Source organism: Erithacus rubecula, assembly GCF_903797595.1.
Source record: "Erithacus rubecula genome assembly, chromosome: 2".
Classification (NCBI taxonomy): domain Eukaryota; kingdom Metazoa; phylum Chordata; class Aves; order Passeriformes; family Muscicapidae; genus Erithacus; species Erithacus rubecula.
Genome location: NC_136685.1, coordinates 50532289 through 50554084, shown reverse-complemented (window position 1 = coordinate 50554084; position 21796 = coordinate 50532289). Strand labels below are relative to the sequence as shown.

The 21796-nt window shown below is 39.5% G+C and overlaps 1 protein-coding gene across 2 annotated transcripts in view; it reads right to left on the bottom strand.

Moving 5' to 3' along the window:
* Positions 1–8629: 8629 nt before the first annotated feature.
* TRMT11 (tRNA methyltransferase 11 homolog) overlaps positions 8630–21796 on the bottom strand; it is a 24125-nt gene continuing 10958 nt past the window's right edge. For both annotated transcript variants that reach the window (XM_079298828.1, XM_079298827.1), the window contains exons 8-13: positions 20865–20945; positions 20025–20189; positions 18593–18665; positions 17732–17863; positions 14447–14567; positions 8630–9222 (exon numbers count right to left, since the gene is read on the bottom strand). In XM_079298828.1, coding sequence (XP_079154954.1) covers positions 9091–9222; positions 14447–14567; positions 17732–17863; positions 18593–18665; positions 20025–20189; positions 20865–20945 — 704 coding nt within the window. In that variant the 3' untranslated portion in view covers positions 8630–9090. The remainder of the gene's footprint in view (positions 9223–14446; positions 14568–17731; positions 17864–18592; positions 18666–20024; positions 20190–20864; positions 20946–21796) is intronic.

Sequence of the window (21796 nt, the reverse complement as noted above, 5' to 3'; positions counted from 1 at the left end):
TAGTATGCTGAACTGGCACCAGAAAGAAATGCTCCAGCAAGAGCCACGATCAGTGTAAGAGTGGGTAACTCTGCTGAGCAGAGGGTGAGAAAAGCCAGGACCAGGGAATAGGGAAAAGGCACAAACCCTACTCCTTTCAGCAGCACTGCACTGCCACATTAGCATCCATGCTTGTGAAACCGCAGGCTGAGGACTTGCTGTGGAGCAATAACTCATTTGCAGAACCTTTCATGAAGTGTAATCTAGTACTCCCAAGCAGGATTCGTATCCTACCCATCAGCTCCCCAAAGCACCATACATATAAAGTAACAATCTAGTGGAAGGGGAAATAAAATTAGCTGCACAAATATTTAGATAACCCACAATAAAAGGAGAAGTAAGCTGCAGCTCATAGAGATCATGAGCCACAAACCTGATAAGATGGACAAAAGGACAAAAAGAAATAAATTCTGTGACCACCAAGAGGGCAAGAGATATTTTGCTCTTTGGGTGTTTGCTCTCCTGTGTGTTTTTTGAAGTATTGTTTTTTCTTCTATATTAAAACCAAATTGATTCATTTTTGGGTGGGCAAAGTAGATGAAAATGAAGAGGGCAAAACTATTTCATAAATATTCTCATCCAGCATAACAGAAGCACGGGCTTATATGCATGTATGAAATGAAGTAACTAGCCTCACTGTAAACAAAGTTCAGTAAAAAAACCAGACATTACCAACTAAATGAGTTCCTTAATTACCAGCCCCTAAATGAACAAGTCTGAGTTGTGCATATGCAAGAGCTCCAGAAGAGCAGATGGACAAATGCTCTGGACTTACCCCTCTCCACTGACTAGGACACTAATAACTGCTTGAGATATGGCACTGGCATGAAAGGCTAGGTGCCTTGACACCACACTCGTGCCTACCTCAAGGCATCCTGAGAAGGAAAGAAAAGCTCAAAGGAGCTGGAGACAGCCTCTCAAGCTCATACATGCTGAACAGTGATGGAGCAGAACAGCAGCTAATGGGGACAAGGAGCACAACCCATAAAAACAAAGCTCTTGGCCCACTGGATATTAGTGCAAATGGTAGGTCTCCCATAGAAGAGCAGAGGGGTTGCATGTCTTTCCATGCCAGCAGGCACAACCTGGAGACAGGAGATGTTGTTGTGCCTATACTATCTCCCATAATGCTTTACAATCTTCAGATTTGCCAGAAACTGCAAGTGGGGAAAGTTGCTGTTGTTCCTAATGATTACCAGACTGTGCCATAAATATAACTGGTAAAATTCATGCTCCCTCTCCGTGCAGGATGTGCTCCAGGCAGGCCAGCAAGGTGCTTGGAGCATTTGCAGCAAGGAGCTCCTGGCATCCCCTCCAGGAAGCGCTGGGTCCTAAGACAACATTCTCACAAGTAGCTTTCAGGTGCCTTTGTGAGCTGCAGCCTCACACCTGGAGGAGCTGTGCTGGTGAAGAGGGCAAGACCATGGGAAGAGGTTGTCATCATCCCACAGCACTGTCCATGTTCAGACCACTGCCTTTGCTTGGCCTCAGCATGGCCAGGAAGGGAGGAAATCACAGGGCTTAGCAAGCTCACAAGTTTCCAGAAGACTCTCCTGGCGAGAGGGAAGAGGAGCAGGAACACGGGCCACTTGCCAGAGATCGATTTGTCCAATTTAAAGAAATTAATTTAATTGTCTGTGGCAGTAGGAAAGCTTGCAGCTGCTGGCTCCAGGAAGCCTGGACAGTAAGACAACACGGCGCCAACACTGCTAGAATTAAGCAAGTGAGGTGAACACCCAGCAGCCGGGACTCGGGAAGCTTGGTGGCTTCACATCCTTGCAATGACAGGCTTGCACACCCACTTGTTTCCATTCTGAACTGTTACATCCCAGGGCAGCAGCTCTCTAAATTCCAGGCTGGCTGCTAGTGTTTAGTGTAGCTGGTACAAGATAGTGTTTTAAAACCCCACTGTTCTGCAATTAAAACCTCTCCCTGCAAAAGCCAGGGGTCTGTCCTGCAAAGGGGAGCTGCAGCAGGCTGCTGGGGTGGTGGGACTCTGTCCCAGCCCAGGGAGGTGAAAGGCAGGGAGAATACTAACAACTGTGTAATTACAAAATTATGTTTGCTTTTTTTTTCCTATTTTTTTTTCCTCAAAAGATAAGAACAGTTGGAGAAGTATATGCTGTGGGGCCTCAGCAAAGCTACTGCCAGGATTTGCTGTTTGAGGCTTTCATCCATCCAGTTTTAATCCAAATTAGTAGGAGCTTCAGAAAGGGATTCTGGCAAAGTCACAGCTGGAAAGATTTTCATCATTAATTCTGCCAGGCATATAAAAATACAATTAAAAAAAATAGGAAGGGGGTGGGCTATAACAGCTCTTGGCACAAACTTGTTTTGGTTTGCTTTTAGAGTAAAAACAAAAACCAAAATAAAATCCATATTTAATTAAGAAATAATCCTTATCTTTGTCTTCCTTGACATTTTTACATAAGGCTAAAAATGCCATTCTATGATTATTATAGAATTAATTTCTTTGCTTTGTAAAGAGGCAGGGCATCTGGGGGTGAGTGGGGAGGGCCAGCTCCCCTGGCCCCAGTGGCACAGGGCTGTGCAGATTTTTGGCAGGTCATTCCCTGTAGCAAACAGCAGTAGTTTAACGAGTTCAGCTGCAGCTTGTCAATGGGAACATTGCCACAATGGGGAGGCAGCACAAGCACAGGTGGTGCCGGGTGTGTGTGTTCACCCAGTGAGCACCAGCACACCCACACTGCCTGGGACCAGCTCCTCTGCAAGGACAGGACCAGAGGTGCACAGCTCCTGTTCCAAGCTGTGCAGACTAAAACATGACATTTTGCAAATGCCAACTTTGACAAATACCCATTGCACCTACCCAGCTCTCCTAATCTCAGATCCCAAACTTTAGGCCAACTGCCTCAAAACAAACCTGATTTATAAAGGCATGAATTGTGACCATAGAGGCATCATTCCACCCATGATATTCATTCACACAAAGATAACCATGACCAACTCAGTGGAGAATACTGCCTGTATGTAAATGTAAGGAGCTAGACTGGGGAACCGGGCTGGGGAATGAGATGCTAGAAAGCAGTATTGTGGAAAGGGATCTGGGGATCCTGGTCAAAAGAGAGTTGAACACGAGTCAGCAGTGCCCTGGCAGCCAGGAGGACCAATCCTGTCCTGGGGTGCATCAGACACAGCATCACAGCCAGGCAAGGGAGGGGATTGTCCTGCTCTGCTCTGCACTGGGGCAGCCTCACTTTGAACCCTGTGTGCAGTTTGGGGTGCCACAACTTAACAGACATTAAGCTATTAAGAGTTTCCAAAGAAGGACAATGAGGAAGGTGAAGGGTCTGGAAGTAAAGACCTATGAGGAGCAGAGATCACTTGGGTCTTTTCAAATGGAGATGAGTGAGGGGATACCCCATTGTGGTCTTCAACATCATTGTGAAGGGAAGAGGAGGGGCAAGCACTGATCGCTTCTCTCTGGTGACCAGTGACAGGACTGGAGGAAATGGCCTGAAGCCTTAGGCAGCATACCAGGGAAAGATTCTTTCCCCAGAGGGTGGCTGGGCACGGGAACAGGCTCCCCCAGGGAAACGGCCACAGCATCAAGCCTGACAGAGTTCGAAAAGCATCTGGACAACACTCTCAGACACATGGTGTGATTTCTTGGGGATGTTCTGTGCAGGGCTAGGAGGTGCACTTGATGATCCTGATGGGTCCCTTCCAATGCAGCATATTCTGCAATTCTGTAATAGATCCAACTACTCAAAGGATTTTCTCCACATAGCTATGTTTCATGTCTAGCCAAAAATCACAGCATTTAAAGAACTTTGGCTATTAGTTGTTAAGAACTTTCATAACTAAATTTATTCTGTACTGCATTTACCCACTTGTGTATCCCCTAGTGCTACATCAATAGAAGAAAAGATAGAACAAGGATTAGTTTTGCCTCCAAAATACACAGCTCAATTCTCAGTGTTTAGTGGAAACCTTTCATATTAAGCAAAGACATTCTGGGCTGTCCAGTCATGGCACTGAACATCCATCCCTAAACATCAGTCAGAGACATTCCATCTTCTGGGACAGACTCCAGAGAAAGAAATATTGTGATTAACTATGGCTATTTTGCCAATGGAATCTCCTTATGGAGATGAGACTTTTAGGAGTTATGTATTTGATATAATTAACTGCCTATCCTATTACATATAATAACATGATCTGTTATTTTGCACTTCATTAATTAAATATTTATTAGAACAAATCCATGAAGAGTAAATTTTAAAACACAATTTATACATCAAGTAGCATTTTCATTGGAAAAAACTTCCAATAACATTTCCTTTTGGAAAGAATTACCACAGTGACACTGTACTGCTTTGAACATGTTTAGTTTTTTTTATTTTCACCTCTTTTATGTAAGGCAGATTTGGATTAGAATCGCAGATGATCATTAACGTATCATTGTACAAAATCATCTTTTTCCAGCACCTAAAAACTGAATTAAAAAAAAATAATAACTTTAGGGGAGTTTTAAATGAAGCAAAATATCTTGATCTTACTTGGCTACTCCTTGTCAAACCTGACACATTGGGACCCCCTGTGCCTTGGTTTGCTGTGGGCACCTCCTGGGCACCTCCCTGAGTGCACAGTCAGCCAATATCCCAAGAACAGCAGCAAAGACACCGAGATTTCCCTCCCATCAACAGACTTTACCTTTCAGCTGCCCACCTCGCTTTATGCAACCTACAAGAGTTAAAAAAGATCTTACTTGGCAAACCTGTCTCAAGGTCCAGTGCCCTCAGTGCAGTCAGGCAGAATGTCCACTCTCCAGGACCTTGGGTCTGATGAGGTGTTTTAGCTAACAGAGAGCTTTCATCTCGTTGGAGTGGCGTCCTCCCCACCCACAGGCTCAGGAAAGCTGGAACTGCTGAGAGGCAGTGCAAAATGCAAAATACAGTGTACAAAATAACAGCATCAGGACAGAGAACTATAATGAAAACAGCTGTGAGGATACATACATAAACACAGATTTTTACAGCCCACTGAGCTAGTAAGAGAAAAATCAGAGAAATATATTAAAAGGGTAGCACAGGGGCAAGTAAAAGATATTTTGCATTTTTAAATTACATGGTTACCAAAATCAATTACAGGAGATAATAAGGTTAAAGAAATAGGGGTATTTTTTGTAAATATCAAACAAAAAAGAAAGGCAGAGATGGGAACTGGTATCTTCATACTCCTGTGTACCCACAACTCTATTTTTTTTCAGGAATAAGTTTCCAGACTGAAAAGCCAGCCCTGTTTAAATCTGGATCTCAGTTTAAACTGCAAACCAAACTAAACAGCAAAGAAAGAACACATTAAATTTTTCTTCCCAGCTTCTATGAAGGGGTGGAGAGTCAGAAAAGAGAAATATGGTGGTGATGGGAGCTGAGCCAGCAGCTGAACCTCCTGCCAACTAACTCCAGAACTTTTCTTGTCCAACAAGGAAACCTGCAACCAACTGTGTATTGCCCCCTTCCCTGCTTTAACTGGACATTTTTGCCTCTGAAAAACCTGTGGCCAGAAGACAGCGCAAAGTCACAGGGCCACCACTCTGTGATACCCTTCTCTGGCTGATGGCCTTGAAGCTGTGGAATTTTCCTGGAGACATTGGAAAAAAGCATTAAGAAGAAATCTTAAAAACAGATAGAAGGAAAGCAAAGATTCAGAATGATTAAGGCATTTCCTTCCTATAACATTTCTACATTTAACCAATATCAAAGCAGCCTGAAGGCCCACAGTTGTTTATCTTCCTAGCACCATTTTTCAGTAATTTTGGACAGGTGAGCCTTGACTGAGAACTCACAAAAATTTGACTGCCTTCTGGCAGCTGCAGTGCATATGAACGTGTCACCTTGTTAAGTCACAAAGCTGAGTGCTTGTCTAATAGAGAGACTGAACTGTTAAAGACTTCTGCCACAGCCTTTAAGGCCTCTAGAACAGGCAGAGAGGAATAAAGGGTCCACCAAAACCAACCATCAAGAGCTGCTGTTGGAAAGCCCATGTCCAGTGAGGGGACATTGCCTCTCTACTGGAAGGGAGATGGAAGGGAAGTTCACCAAGCTGACACATCTGCTTGACTCCTCTCAGTGGTAAGAAGAAACTACTGAGTCTGAGTTTCTGTGAGTTTGCCTCATAGCTTGAGTAGAAGTGGGAAGTTCAGCCAAGAGCCTTGTGCTCCTACTAAGAAAGCTTTTTTGCATGCTTTTACTTGAGTCTCTTTGTTCTAATGGGAAGATCAAGAAGCAGCAGAGCCAGCAGTGGTTGTAGTAGCAGAAACAAAAAAAATTGGTTGGAGGTTTTGTCCAGGTCTTGTTTCCATGTGGGTTCTCTGATATTTAACGAGTGTTGAATTTATATTACAGATTTTTCCTTGGAAGAGATTGTCTTCTTCTTCACTCCCTCTGCCTACTTGAACAAAAGTGTAGCTCTGTTATCTGTAAAACATCATCAAACCTTGACTTTCTCTTAAACTCAGTCAAATTGGCCACTAATTATAAAATATTATAAATATGTATTAGAGAGAGATGGCAGGTAGGGTACACAGTAAATGCACAGAAAATCTATTTTCACTACTTTTCACCTTTGTCCTCCCATGGGTATGTCGGAGGCTTGCAGCCAGAACACCACCACCAGGTAAAGGGATCCTGTAAAAAGAGGGGGCTCTTTCCCCTTGTTGCCTCAACAAACTGCTCTCTATAGCAAGAGACGCATTCTGCCCATCCGACCTCGCAGCCGCTTTCAGCTCCTCCCTCCATCCAATCTGCCGCAGCACAACAAAGCACTCCAAAAATAACATTTATTTTTAAAAACTGGAAAATGGCACAAACCACCCCAAAGGAGAGAATGACAACGGCATGAGTTCAGCGCGGGCTCATGAACCGACGCTGCCGCCAGGGACAGGAAGCTGGAACCTCATGGAAAGAGACTGAATGGAACCAGAGGGACAGGAAGTGCCAGAAGCCGCGGCCACCGATGGCCAAATCCTGCTGAAAGGATAACTCAGCTGCCCAGCAGCCCTGTGCTAGGGAGAGCGCCAGGACTGTCACAGCTCTAGATCCATAAACGCCTGTGCTCTGGAGGCTGCACGCACAATAGGCTGGAGCGTGCACGCTAAGCAAGGAGAAATTTAAAGATGAGGAACATTTCCAAAGGACAGCTTTAAAGTTGGGGATCAGCAGAGACTGAACATCTGATTTCAATTCTGAAGGATTTCTGATTAGCCAGTGTTGATGCAGTACCCCAAATACACTGACAGATTTTGTTCAAAATGGTATCCTTCAGAAATGACAGAGCTAGTATGTATGGACTGCTAAACTAAAGCCACACCATCACTGCTGAAGGGACAAGAATTGGACAAGGCAAGGGAGAAATAAACTAAATCATTTTCATTGAATAGGCAGAGCCAAATGTGCCACTACCTCACCTCTTGTATAACCACTTAGATCATGTGTAAGGTAACTTTCATGAAAACGGAGTTATAAATGTATAATAAATACATCTAGAAAAATCCCTTGCCTATGAAGAATGGAAATTAATTGTAATTTGTTAAGCAATAAAAGCTGAATGCCAAATTGTAATGCTGAAATGCAGACAGGTTCTCAGAAGCAGTATGTTTTTGATGTAATATTTGAAAATGATCAATTCAAATTCTGCTTTTGAAAAATTTTCTGAGCTTTGAACTTGCTCCAAGTTGAGTCCAGAACAACTATTATATGGCTGACATTAAAAGTGTCAAAACAAAGTGATTTATAATGGAAACACAGAAAATAAATCACAATTTGAGAACTTTTTAACACACTACAGATTAGAGCCAGAAGGCCAAACTAAGTTGTCACTGAATTTGTAAGCTTTCCTGCTGCAGCTGAGGGACACAACACACAGAAGGAGCAAATTCAGTTAATGAACTCTATCAGATACACACAATGACCTGTGCCTTCCTTGGAGAGGCACTTAAAAATTATGATCTACAAAGACATTAACATGACCACAGTCAGCCACCTGGAGCAAACTGAGAAGCAGGGTTCCTCTGGCTAGAGCACAGATGCATTTACCAAGGCCCTGCTTGGTGAATGCAGACCAAGAGGAATATGTGACCATATTTGACCACCAAAATGAGAAGAGCCATTAACATCCTGAATTAATGGGCTTAGTGGTTTTCAAATGAGGTATTTTCATGATGGACGTGGTGTGGATTCAGCAAAGTTTGCCCTTTAACAAATATAGCTTTGGTTTCAAAGATTTGATTAGGCTTAATACCATTAGGGAACCATTACTGAATTTATGCTGTTGTTGTTACTGGTTTAACTATCGATTTCTGAACCAAAAACTGCAGACAGTTGGCTTGACCAAGAGTCAAGGTTTAGGAATGCAAAAGCAAATCCAAGGTACAGATGAGCTTCAGATGTGGACAGGCTTCACAGGGTTTAATAAACTCTCCAGAGTTTGTCAGGTCACAGAGGCTTTTCTTATTGCAGGGTGTGCATGAGCCCAGTTGTTTCTTGATGTTTGTTGTTTGTTTTAAACACTTGTGACCTCAGCCAGAGCAAGTGGAATTCATATGAGCAATTACTGCATGCAACAATTAAAAAAAACCTCACGCCAACCTTGGTTTATTGTACACCATTTACAAAAAAACCAAAACAAATTAAAATTATCTTCTAAATCAGCAATCCTTGATCACCACCACGTGTTTTTAAAACAGCCAGATGCTACAGTTTAAGAAGCCAAATAATACTACTACTTTCTTGTAAACGTTAATGGTGAAAGAACAATAATAATGGTTTTAGTCAATCATCATTAGTACTTGAAAGTACAAATATAAATTAAGTAAGACTCAAAAAACTTGTACAATAAAATCTGCCATAAACAAAGCTAATTAAAAAGAACTGCTCCCATTCTGGGTTGTGGGTTTCATCTTGCTTTAAAATTAAAAGCAGTATTTATTTTTCTGAAGCATCCAAATGAATATTCATATCCAGATGTTCTTACAAAGAAACATGGCCTTCATTCTTTTCTCATTTTTTCTTCTGTTTATAAAATATTTTACTTTTGATTGTCCTTTTCTTCCTTGGCAATCCTCTTTGTCACACCACTGAAATACTTCTCACGGAAAGAATTGTGTCCCCTGTACGGCATATACTGACCATCCAGCAAGTAAGAGTTCTCATCTTGATCCTGCATGGCATCAAAAGACAAACATTAGACTTGAGGGTAGTGTGTTCAGCAGGTACTGCACCACCTTGCCTCCAGACCTTTTCAAACCATTACATGCAAGGGTAAAGTAGTTAGGTTTTTGTTTTACAGTTCAACGGCACACACTTAAGTCACTGAAAATATCTCAGCAAATATACCAGAATCCCACCCTTGCAGGACCAAATGAACTCAGGTACCATGTGCCACACAGGTTACTTTCCAGAAAAAAATACTGTCAGGACAATTCAGTCAGTCACAGGGCAGTGGAAGGCAGGCACAAACAGAAGAGGAACACAAAATGAGTTCCTACAGTCACTGAAGCACATTCAGAGAATTTTTTTTCTGTGCAGCATTCATGTATTTCTGAAAGTTAAAGTTGACACAGTAAATCCCTATACATAATACCTATTTGACACCAGCCAAGAACACAGTTTAGAAAATTGGCCCACTGTATATACAAAGGTTTAGTTCATCATGCACTGTGGCTTTATACAATTAAGATACTCGTCAGCTAAGATTAGCAATGCCGTAAGATAAACATTACATCAAACTTTAATCTGAGCGTTAAAGAAAACTGATGGCAACTTCTAAATGCAGTTTTATGCTTCTGGGTGATGTCAGTCTATTATTATGCTCAAAAGCAGGAAGGAACAGTGACAAGCAGCTTCACACAGAACAAGTGAACAGCACAAGGAGAAAATAAAAACAAGCACACAACAGAACCAAGCCTCTATCCCACCATGTGTTTCTTCTCAGTTTTTTTTTAACCAATGCAGTGACACAGACATTGGCTCATTACCTTAAAACGTTAGTTACTCGCTCATATTTTAAAATAAAGTTTCTGTGGAATGTTTCAGCATTAGTAGGAACATGAAAGCAGATTTTAGTTGATATTTTCATATTACGAAAGTATTGCAATGTAAGGCTGAACAGAATCCTAGTGGACAATCTCTCCCTTCAGCTCTTTTGTAGCCTTTCCATGTTTTCACCTACCAAGATCAACACCTCTCCTAGCTTCAGATATCTTAAAGGAGCATTCTGAAGGAGTGAAAGGAAAGGTTTTTCAACAAAGCAAGATGCTTGTGTGCATGTAGAAGGGCCCTCTCCTGGACACAAAGAGATACTGCTTTGAAGGAGGCCTCACCTGTTATGCCAGCAGATATCAGGAATGTGACACCAGCTTAAATTAACTTGCTAAACTTCCAGTAGATATCTATTATGTAAAGCATGTACACCAGTAGCAGCAGCTCTATTTAAATACTGCACTGTTGGAAAATAGCAGAAGAAAGAGACTTCAGGAAATCCAATGCAGGCACAGTATTATCTATTGTCTTTTGGTGAGAGACTGCCACCTCTATGACTATTCTCAAGCTGATAAACAACAGGCTTTTAACATGTTTGTGGAAAAAACAAAAATTACAGAATTGCTATAGACAGACAGGAAACAAGGATTTAAGACGTACTCCTCTCACAGACAGTCTGCACTCACTTCTCCAAGCTACTCCTTGGAAAAGAGCACCTTTTCTTCTCTTGAAATTCCATGTCAGAAATCCTTCTTTGACACAAATATGTATTTTTCAATTATCGGGATGTTTTAACAAGAATGCTACATAATTCACTTATTTTGGAAATGGATTGGATATTTGACCATGAAGGATAATGACATATAGATCAAAAATACTTTAAGATAAAAATGAATCCTCACAACCTCTAAGAGGTCACATATGTGTACAGCATTCATCCTGATTCCATTGGAAACAAAATGCTGATTTGGTGGGAAGATATGAAGGAGGAAACCACCCTCTCCTCTACCTCCAAGCTGGTTAGGGCAGGAGAGGATTCATAAAAGAACAAACTTCATGTAAAACACAGGTGCAATAGGGACATCTGCATGCTCCAGATGGACACAGCCTTGGTGCACTCTCCATAGCAGAATCTCATCTCGAACTCTGCAAACAATGCTCACTAAATGAGAGATCTGCAGCCAGGCCTGGATTTCTTAGGAGAGATTACAAAGAAGTTCCTGGCCCACATCACAAGTATTCCAGTTTAAGAGGTTCCATTCCCTACCTCTCACCTCCACAGGCATGACTGTCTAATAAGGATGGCAATTGCTTAAAAAACAAACAAAAAAAAATCCCTAAATGCCAACAAGGATGGGAATTGCTCCTTAAAAAAGGGAAAAGAAAACAAGAAATCCTGAACTACCTGGAGATACCAGTCACTGTTGATATTTACTAGTCAAATGAATTTTATAGGCAGTGTGAGGACTGATCAAAGTGACTGAAATTCTGGGATTTCAGAGAGTAAGGATATTCAAACAAATTTTAATTTACAGTATTTTGTATCAAGGAGCTGAATGGGTACAATCTGAACACCAGGGGTAGGCTTCATTTAACTCTACAGAGAAAATAAATTGTAAAAAAAAGTAACAATTTATTTGTTCTAAAGACAACACTAGAATAGGTTTAGAGATGTCAAATAATGGAGAGGTGGAAGAGAAGGGGATGCTGAATGATAACAAGAAAATGTTTTACTTTTTCTTTAAATCTTGGCAAATATAAAATGACATTCTAAAGATTTTTATTCATCTAGCATGTCCCAGTTCAGCTTCAAGGTAATCACCCACACTTAGTTTCAGTTTAAAAAAAAGTCTTCCTAGCCTTATCACTGCTTCCTACCACTCTACATCTGGTGCTGGACAGTAGCTATGGAAACCACTTGTACTAATGCTATACAGCTGTAAACAAAAAGGAGAAGTTACCAAATCAGGGACAGTAGGGTCATATACCCACGAACACACACTGTTAAATTCAGTAGGAAAAATTCTACAGCAGTAACAATTCCACAGTGACCATGTGACATGGAAATGCTTGACCCATTCAGTAGGGTGAGTTTGTGTGCCTGGTGCTTCATAATCCATTCCTGGACAATTGTGCAGAGTTTGTCCTTCAGTCAAGTCTTCTGTTATATCTTACTACATAATTTCTAGGCATCTCTCCTGGCATTAAAAAAGTGGGATGCCTCACAGAGAGGCATAGGGCTCTGGGCTGAGGCTGAGTTGCCCCTGCCCCAGCTACCCTGAGTTTTGGGGGGACAGCATACAGATGTGCTGTGGGGGAGGTAGGAGGGTAGTATGGATTTTGGGGTGAATGCTATGCTGGGAGAAACAATAGAAAAGTTGTCTGAAACAGTAATTAAAAAACCAAACAACTCCTCCTGCTCATATTCTGCACATGCTGGAAAAGCCTATTCATATCAACACTGAGTTCAGGAAGAAACCTTTTCCAGTTGGCACAATTTCACTGTAAACTTAAAAAGAACAGACTGGATGCTTACAAGACACTGAGTTGTATACCATTTGTGAAGTTTTTAATTCAACATATGATCTTCTTGCTTATGACTTCTTATGACAGATCAATACTTCACCTAGACATACTCACTTTTTGCCTTCACTTTGATCTCCTTTTTATTACAGACAATTCCAATCAAATTGCACCACCAATTTCAGCAACTGACTGAATTTATCTCCAGTTAAGCTTATTTAAAGTGTTACTAGTGAAATCAAAATCTGCAATTCCTTACTGGTGGCAAACACTGGGGAAACCAAAGAACTGCATAATAACAGTAACATGATTTGTAACATTTCTCAGCCATTTGCAAGTGCTGCACCAAGATGAAGGTGAGGGCCTGCTACAAACCAGTGTAGTAAAGCAGACAGGAACTGTCTGGAAACATAAATGTTTGGCATATCCATAAAATTTACTCTTTCACTTAGGAAAAAGAAAAGCAGACAAAAGGATAGCTATTGAATTTTATGGTCGTATCTGGCAAGTCAGAAGTATCCAATTCAGTTTGCTCAGGACATTAATATGGGAAAAAACACATTCCAGGTAAGGGATGCTGAGGCAGGGAAATCTTAGACACTGTACCAAGGTGCAAAACCAAGCAGGCAGCAGCTAAGGATTCAACATGCATTTTGCTCTCTAGACAAGTTTTGCATCATCAGAAAACACACATGGGTTCTGGTATCTTTAAATTATCTAACAGACATCTGGAATACTGAATGTAAGCATTTGCACAGTTTTATCTAAGCAGCAAGCCTGCCAACTAGTCTCAGGTGCTCAGAGCTAAGCATTCCCAGACATGAACCTGTCAAACCATGAACTAAAGAGCAGGTGATGCTCAAGAGAGAGTAACAAATGACGCAAGTCTGTTTGCAGAAGGGTTGATGTATTTTTAGGTTAGAATATGTTACCCTACAGCACTGGTAGCAATAAAACTGCTGTCAAAAACCTCCCTGAACACCCTGAGATGCACATGTCAAAAACTTTCATCAGCTACCCTTCTGGTTTGCTACTGGTGAAGCTGGCAGCTCCGAGGCTGAACTCCACACAGTGTTTATAAAAGTTCAGGTGTTGCTTGAGAACTGCAGTCACCACAAGCATTATGAACACAGCACTGAGCCCCTGCTGTGTCACTAGTGCAAGCACCACACAGACACAGCAGTCTGACTGCATCTCCTGCCATCTGTAGCGGCTCTTCCAGCTGACAAGGAATGTACTTTAAACACTTGCTCACTGAGTGCATTTTCATTAAGAATTTGCCTCACATGTGTTTAGCATCTCTTTTAACAGTATTAAGTGAGAGAAGTAGCAAGAATGGAAATATTCCCTGGTCCCAGAGTCTCAGGAGAGACACTTATTGTGTCACATAACAAAAACAGAAAGTAGAGCCAGTGTGCTTTGTTGTACTTGTCACAACTTCGATATTATTCCAAAAGCCAGAAGGTACCACTCTAAAGATAAAGTAACAGAATTAAATAAGGTTTACCTGTACTGCAAGACCCACAAAGATATTTAGTATTTACTTGGGAATCAAGAAACACTTTGAAATCAATGGAAACTTGGGCATTAAGGCAAAGCCCCTGTGGACAGGATTCACAAGTAACTGTAAGTTCAAAGATCTTTTTCGCACTATCAAGGGAGTTTTTCAGGATGAAGAGTTTATAAAAAATTGAGAATAAAAAGAAATAAACCAAAACCAGAACAGTCCCTTAAATCACCGCTCAATTTTACAAAAGCTCCAGCTCTGATCATAAAATCCAAAGTGTGACAGAAACAAGGATCAAATGCTGAATAGCACGAACTTGTCACGAACACAACAGCTACTATTTTACACAATATGATCAAGAATTCAGGCTTACCTTGAATTCTTTCACCTTTTCCATGGTTATGAGGCGCCTTGATGTGTGGCTGGAAAGCATCTGCTCGCAGTTGCTAATAAGTTTCAGGCACGGATGGCGGGGAATGATCTCTTCTGTGTATCTGGAAGAAATAATCATTCTTAGTGCTGTAGGCTCATGAAGTGGAATAGCTGCACATAAAATAAAATTCTTACAGACTCTTCACAAAAACGTTCACAGTTGAAAGTTGTTATGCACTTTAACCTGGTTAAATAAATTCAGATATTGCTGCTCCAGAGTTTTGACATCATATATTCAAATCATCTTCACATGCAGTGTGTAGAATAAATTAAAATCTCACAGTAAAGAGACACTTGCCCCATTACCTGCATGTATTTAAAGGATGTTAATGTATGTACATATGGGCCTGCCTGTATAATTTCAAGAAGAAAATATCTCAGCCAACCAGGAATAACTTATCCAGTCAGAGCTCTGATTTTAAAAATATTTTCCACAGTCAACATATAAGACGTTGCAGGAATAAGAGACTTTACTCTGGCTCCCTAAAAGGAGATCACTGCACTTCAATTTCAAATCTTAATAAGCCAGTTCTTATTAGACAGTAACACTCCTGAACTTCAAAATCTGGTATTACAAATTTATCTCATTATAATTACTTTTTCTAATGACAAAAAAAAAAAAAAAATCCAACATCATTTAACATTAGATAGGATTTAATTATAAGCCAAGGCTGCTACTATTTATAGAAGTAAGAGTTACAGTGTTTTAAATGCCCCATCTCATAAGTATACTATTTTCTATATAGAAAGTACTTTATCTAAATTGCTTTCAATCCTTCTATTTCTCCAAATGCTGTAAGAGAAATTTAAAGGTTTAAGAGCTTTGTATGGGACTACAGCAGAAAGAAGTATTATCCTAGCTAGTATGATAAATATGAGATATCTTTCCTATATACTGAAACAGATCAGTCATTTATTCCTAGATTTTGTAATACATGTTCATGTAATAGTAAGAGCTAACACAGAAAATGGGTTCTGCTATTGTTAGGTATGATTTGTATAAAACACCTCCTCCTATGATTCTCCAGTGTTTGGAGGTTTAACAGAAGTCAGACACTGGAATACAGAACTGAACAACTTAATACCTATGACTTGAATTCAAAAGGTACAAAGGAGTAACTTTACATTTTTCCCTTAAAAAGGGGATTTTTCTGAGTGAAAGTAAAGGTCTTGGTCTGGATTAAAATAGAATCCATCTAGGAGCTGTTGGAAAACTTGGCGTTTCTTAAGATAACAGAGCTGTTAAACAAGTAGCTCAATACCAAATACAGATCTCCAAATAAGAAAAAAACACAAATAGTACTGCCTCTTTGTTTTCCTCCAAAATTTCCAGACCACAGAACTGCCTTTCTGTCATTTCTTGCACAGAAACAACTATCTGCTTCTGCAAGGTGAAGTCAGAGCATACTTTTGGCAAAGGAGAATGAAATTAATTCTCAATTGCTTTTTCTATTACACAAGACTTTTGATGCATCCAGTACCACCAAACTGTCTTTCTTTTACAAAGGCAGACACCCTGCCACAACATGGTAAAAGTTTCTCTTCGTACTCATACAGAAGGCTGACTTTAATGGAATTAGAAGAATTTGGACTCAACAATGATTTCAATGTCTGATTGAAAGAGTAAACTCTGGAGTGAGATGCTATCTTGAAGAGGGAGAGATCACTATCACCTTGTTAAAAAGCCTTTTCTGTTAGCATTAATTAATGTATTTCTACATTCTTTCAGGTAAAACTCAGAAACATGTCAAGTAAGAAATACAGAAGCAATGATTTTAACAGACATCCAATTCAATACAGTTTTGGCTTTAACTTCAGGTAATATACAAAGATCTCAAAAAATGAAACTCAAAGCAGGTGCTGCCAAGGGCTATTTGATAATGTAACATGTTAGTAGAAAGCATCTTCTCCTCACTTAATTGTTTCAATGTCCCATGTACATTATTACAGCTGAAAATAAAGTGACTATTCTTCTATTCCATGTTAATTCTAGCAACTTTAGTATTTCAAGTCATAGTAGGATGTACAACTCACTCTTTAAAAGGCAACTCAACTAGACCTCCCCAAAACAGCAACTAAAGTTCATCCCAAAATATGCAGTTCCCAAGTTATCTGAAGTGAAACACTTTACACTGCTGTAGTGAGGAAGCATGCTTTTACCAAAGTTCAGTGAGCAGGAAGAAAAACACTGCTATCTTGATGAACAAAATAAATTCAGTAATTCCAAAGAGATTTTACTGACATGAAAACTAGCTATAATATTATGAATGGCATTCATTGCTTTGTATGTGAATTGTCTTATGAGAAAAAAGGCCTACAATACCAATTTCATAATTTACTAAAAAATGCAAACTAAGTACAGTATTATTTTACAGAAGCATGCAACAGAAATGGCTCCTTTTGATTTCCAAATATTCAAAATAGCATGAAATATATAGGGCTATCACAAGCCATTTCCATGGTGAAAACAGGAACAACCACCACTTTATGTAACAGTATAGTTTGACTGTACATAGAAATATATGACACTGTAGAAACTATCTTCAGAGCACATCTGTATCAGGAAGACACCTTGATGCAGCTTTATGAAAACAAAATAGAAAGCCCTCTCAAACCTAATCTAAGAGATGCAGAAATAAGGCATGCAAACAGCTGTTTTTCCTTATACACTCAGTTCTGATCCCAGGCTGCACTACTGAGCAGACAGGATCCTGCAGTCTCTGCTGGCCTCTCTCGTCCCTAGCAGGACTGCTCTCAGATATTTCCTGCCTCTCACTGCCATCTCTTGGTCACCTCATTTTACTTCTCAGAAGAAAGCTAAGATAGTAATGCCAAACCCCAAAGAACCAAGGATGGTTTTTACACACCTCTATCAACTACTATAGCAGAAACACATACAAAAACCAGCCTTGATTCTACTGTCTTAGAAATCTATCTGCACTTTGAAAGTCTAACTTTTTAAGCTTAAACCTCAACCCACTGGGCATGCATTTACAATGATATGCAAAGGCATTTTCTGCTTGGTAACAGTCAGGAATCACCTCAATTCAAAAACACTGTTACAAAATGTGGTTTCCCTTATACAAAGTTTTAAAATTCAAAGTATGAGCATTACTCTTAAGTGTGGGTATTATGGAAGCTCCAGCTGTGCTCTGTGCCAAAGGAAAACACAGTGGGAATGCAATATCCATTCTGACACGACACAGCAGAAATCAACAGTACATACTCAGGCCTGTATATGGGAAGCCAGTACACCAATCTTCCTCCCATCACCAGATACTCTGCCCCAAACTTCAAGAGGTCAAAAAAGATGTCACTCAGATGGTAACTGGATGAAATGAAGAAGTGATTTTCTGCACTGAACAAAAAATGTACAAGTGTAAGCAAACAAGAGCATGGATAAAACCTAATTTTTTAATAATAGTAATTAAAAAAAAAAAACAATACACTAAACCACAAAAGCACTTTCTGAGATTTGCAAAGCTATCTAAGACAATCCAGGTGTACAACTTCTACTATGAGGAATACAACTTCTCAAGCTAACCCCCACTGTCTCTTTGACTTCCACGTGTACTAAAGATGAGTGTAAAGAACCACAGGTATGTTAGCAATAGTTAATTTGAACATCATCTTTCTAAAGGAGTTAAAGTCAGAAGGCAAGGAAGGCCAGGCAGCAGAGAAGCCATGTGATATCTCTGAAAAGAAAGCAGTGGTCGAAAATGCAAAAGAAAATAGTTAAAAGTATAACTGCAGGCATTCCATTTTAGAGTCATTTTGCAGCCTGCAGGGACCAAAGAAAACTTTCTAAGAATGGAAATACATGCTAATGGTGGCTCACAGAGGTGAAAAGCAGGATTCAACATCTAAACACACGCAAAGGATAAGGAGGTAGAACAAAACCAAGAAGGTTCCAGGAACCTGATAAATACTGACATAGTGACATAAAAATGTTTTTTCTTCTTTAATTATAATTGCTACCATTTTTAAACTTCTGACAGACAACCAAGAAGAAATAAATACTTTACAACTGCAACTGGGTTTCCATTAAGACATTTATATTCTACAACAGATAAGACATTTTCCCTACCTTCTTTCAACAGACTTAACTGTTTCCTTTTGTGATCCCATTCTGCGAGGAGCTTCTCTGATACCGTATGGTGCTAGACAAAGCAAAAGCAAAATGCAGAGATGAGAACCTCATCCTTTGTCCAAACAATATACAATTATACTATACATACACAACAGTGCACAGACTGTGGCTTATATAAGGGTTTGTTTTTTTTTTGGTTTTTTTTACGAAGTAAAAGTCAGTAAGAGAAATTTCTTCAAGATCTATTGAAAGTTTCTTGCTCAAAAAAGTTTTTAGAACTGTTTCAAGGAAACCCCTTCTGCTGTAAGAGCTTCTGGCAGCCTACATGCTTGCTACATGGCAAAGGACAATGCTAATGCTGTGCTGTTTGTTAAAAGATAATACTTAGATTTCCAACATGTGATAAATAATCCCATCCTTTTCTGTTTAACAGGCACAAATATGTCCCCTACAGCACTCAATTAACCTTTTTCAAAATGAAATTAAGTATATCAAAATTTATTGCCAGCCCATTACACAAATGGTAATTCTCACACGTAAGAAGAACCAGAGAAGGCTTTTTCTCATACTTTTTTGCACATTTCTAATACTATAACATACTTACTTCATGTTCAAAAAATCTGAGTTTGTGGGACTTGTTTCAGCATCATGGAAGCACTATACAGAAGTTTTATAAATGGTTTCTCACTCAGTTCTAAGTCCATATTCTGTACTGTCTTGTTGCCGAACAGGCCAAATAAAAATTAGCAAGCAACCCACAAAAAAAAGTCAGACTTTCAATTCCTAATGTGTCATTTTAAAAGCCAGCACTTCAGATGAGAAAGTGCTGTATCAAGGTCTTTCATTTATTCCCTTGGTTTCTTTTCTCTCTCATACAAGACAAATGGTGTTCAGTAAATAGGTTTCTAAAAGAGCAGAGGATCCTTTCAAACTGCTCCTGCTCCCAGTAGCTAAGTGTGTTGGAAACACATTAAAATTTCTCTTTGGAAGCATTGCATTAAGCACTTAACACACGTCTTCAGAAGTCTTCAGAAACTCGTCAGAGGTGCATGGCAGACTCCAATGTGCTGCCAACAGCAATAGAGACCATTCTGGTAAGAAGTCTCTGTGAACCAATCATGTTATGCTTCTACCAAAGGAGATTTCTTCAAAGGATGATTTTCAGCTATATTGATTTCTGCTGGTGAACATAACATTCTCTCCATGGAACAAAGTGTCATTGACAACTTTATTACACATTAATAACTATGCTTAAAATAAATGCAGACATCAAATGCAGATTCAATTTCCATAGTGCTGCTCCCAACAACCATCTTTGGAAACACGGAAGATGCAGACCTGAGCACTCATCCAGCCATTTAATCAATGTACATAAGCAATGATGTTTCAGTCACTGCTGTTGGGCAACAAAAGGCAGTAACAAACTTACGGTCTGTAATGATTGCATCAAACAACATCCCTTTTCTCCATATTGGTCTTGAAGAATCAGCAACGAGTGCATCGAGGTAGTACTTCTCTAAACCATACTGTCGGAGATTAGCTCTGATATTTTCATCTGGCCCTCTCCATTTCTGGTTCTTTCTGCTTGCCTTGCCTGGGAGGGGAAGGGGAATGGAAAGGGAAAAGAAAAGCATACTCAACAAGAAACTATTATATAAGAAAAGATTGCATATACTCTACTATTTAAATTAAAGGAAAATAATCAAATGCTACCAAAAAAACCAAAAAAAACCCAAAAAACAAACCCGTCAAAAGTACTTGCAATAAACTTTACAAGTGGTAAGGAAAATAAAAAATACATGAGAGAAGTTCTGCTGCACCATCTGCACAGGGCTTCAAAGAACATGTTTGCAAAAACACTGGTGTGCAAGATGCTCTCTTCATCCACCAGTCACAGCCCTGTCCACTAGGTCACATATAATTTGCACATTTGCAGAGAAGTAAGAATGAGATTAGAGTTCCTGGGTTAGGTCTTGAGGAGCTTCCCACATCATAGGTTAAAAGACTATACAGTGTGGTAATTGTTATTTGGAACTTAGATTGGTCTTCATTATTCTTTTTCAAAAATATTTCCTGCTTAAAAATAGGATAATATCTTAACTACTACTACATTAGCTTACATGTAAATTGGTTAATAAAACTAAGCATGATCAAATAGATCCTGTGAAGATTAATGCTGCTTTAAAATCCACTAGGTATCATCTGCTACCATCAGTATTCTTAAATTCAAGAGGGTAAGATTTCAGTGGCTTCAAAATATGCAACATACCTAATCCATGGATTGTGTTGTAATCTATATCAGTACCACACACATATGCCCCAAAATGTGCTGAGGAGATTAGAAGGCCACCTACACAGGGGAGAAAAGAGAAAAACAAACTTCTGTCATAAATGTCACCTGTGTTAGGATTTTTCCGTCAGGAACTTCAGCAGCCTACACCAGCACCACACTCGACCCAAGAAAAGAAAATAAGACAACGAAGACTAAAAAAAGAAATAGAACTATCAAACAGTTAGAATCACTATGCAATTAAAATCAGACTTAATAACACTTAGTCCTTTGTCTGGTCTACATAATTTTCCTTAACTTGCTATGCTATGTGTCATCAATCTCTGGAGATTGTTCAGGAGTTCTGTTTATGGCTTTCTGTATTTTAAGCAGTAAGATCCTTTAATCATTACATGAACCAAATCTTTTGATTCTACTTTGCAAGGAGCAGAATTTCAAACTGTTGTCAAACAATTGGAGAAATCATCACCTAACAAATGGCAATTCTACTGTTTGTGTTCTCAAAGCCAGTTTCTTTAATGGTGTCTAAAAATCAAATTTATATAAAGGTGGCCATTCCCATGTTGTAAGAAACAATGGTTGAGAGCCTTACAAATGTATCTCCAATATAAACATAAATATCAAGTAAGTTTTTCTAATTGTTTTCAAGTGTGAAAACTACATACAAATGCATTTGTCAGTGAGCAGACTGCCTACTTTGTCAGTAGTTTTACCAATGGACTTATTCTGTAATACAATAATTTTTTAAAATTACTGCTATTGTGACCCACGTTCCTAATTAAAAAAGAAAAGAACACCCTACCAAAAAAAGAGTGTGATTTTCCCTTGAAACTGGCATCAGCTGAACAGCCCACAGAAAAGAATAAATGACATTAACTCTTTAACAGCTTCCAATGAAACAATGGACAGAC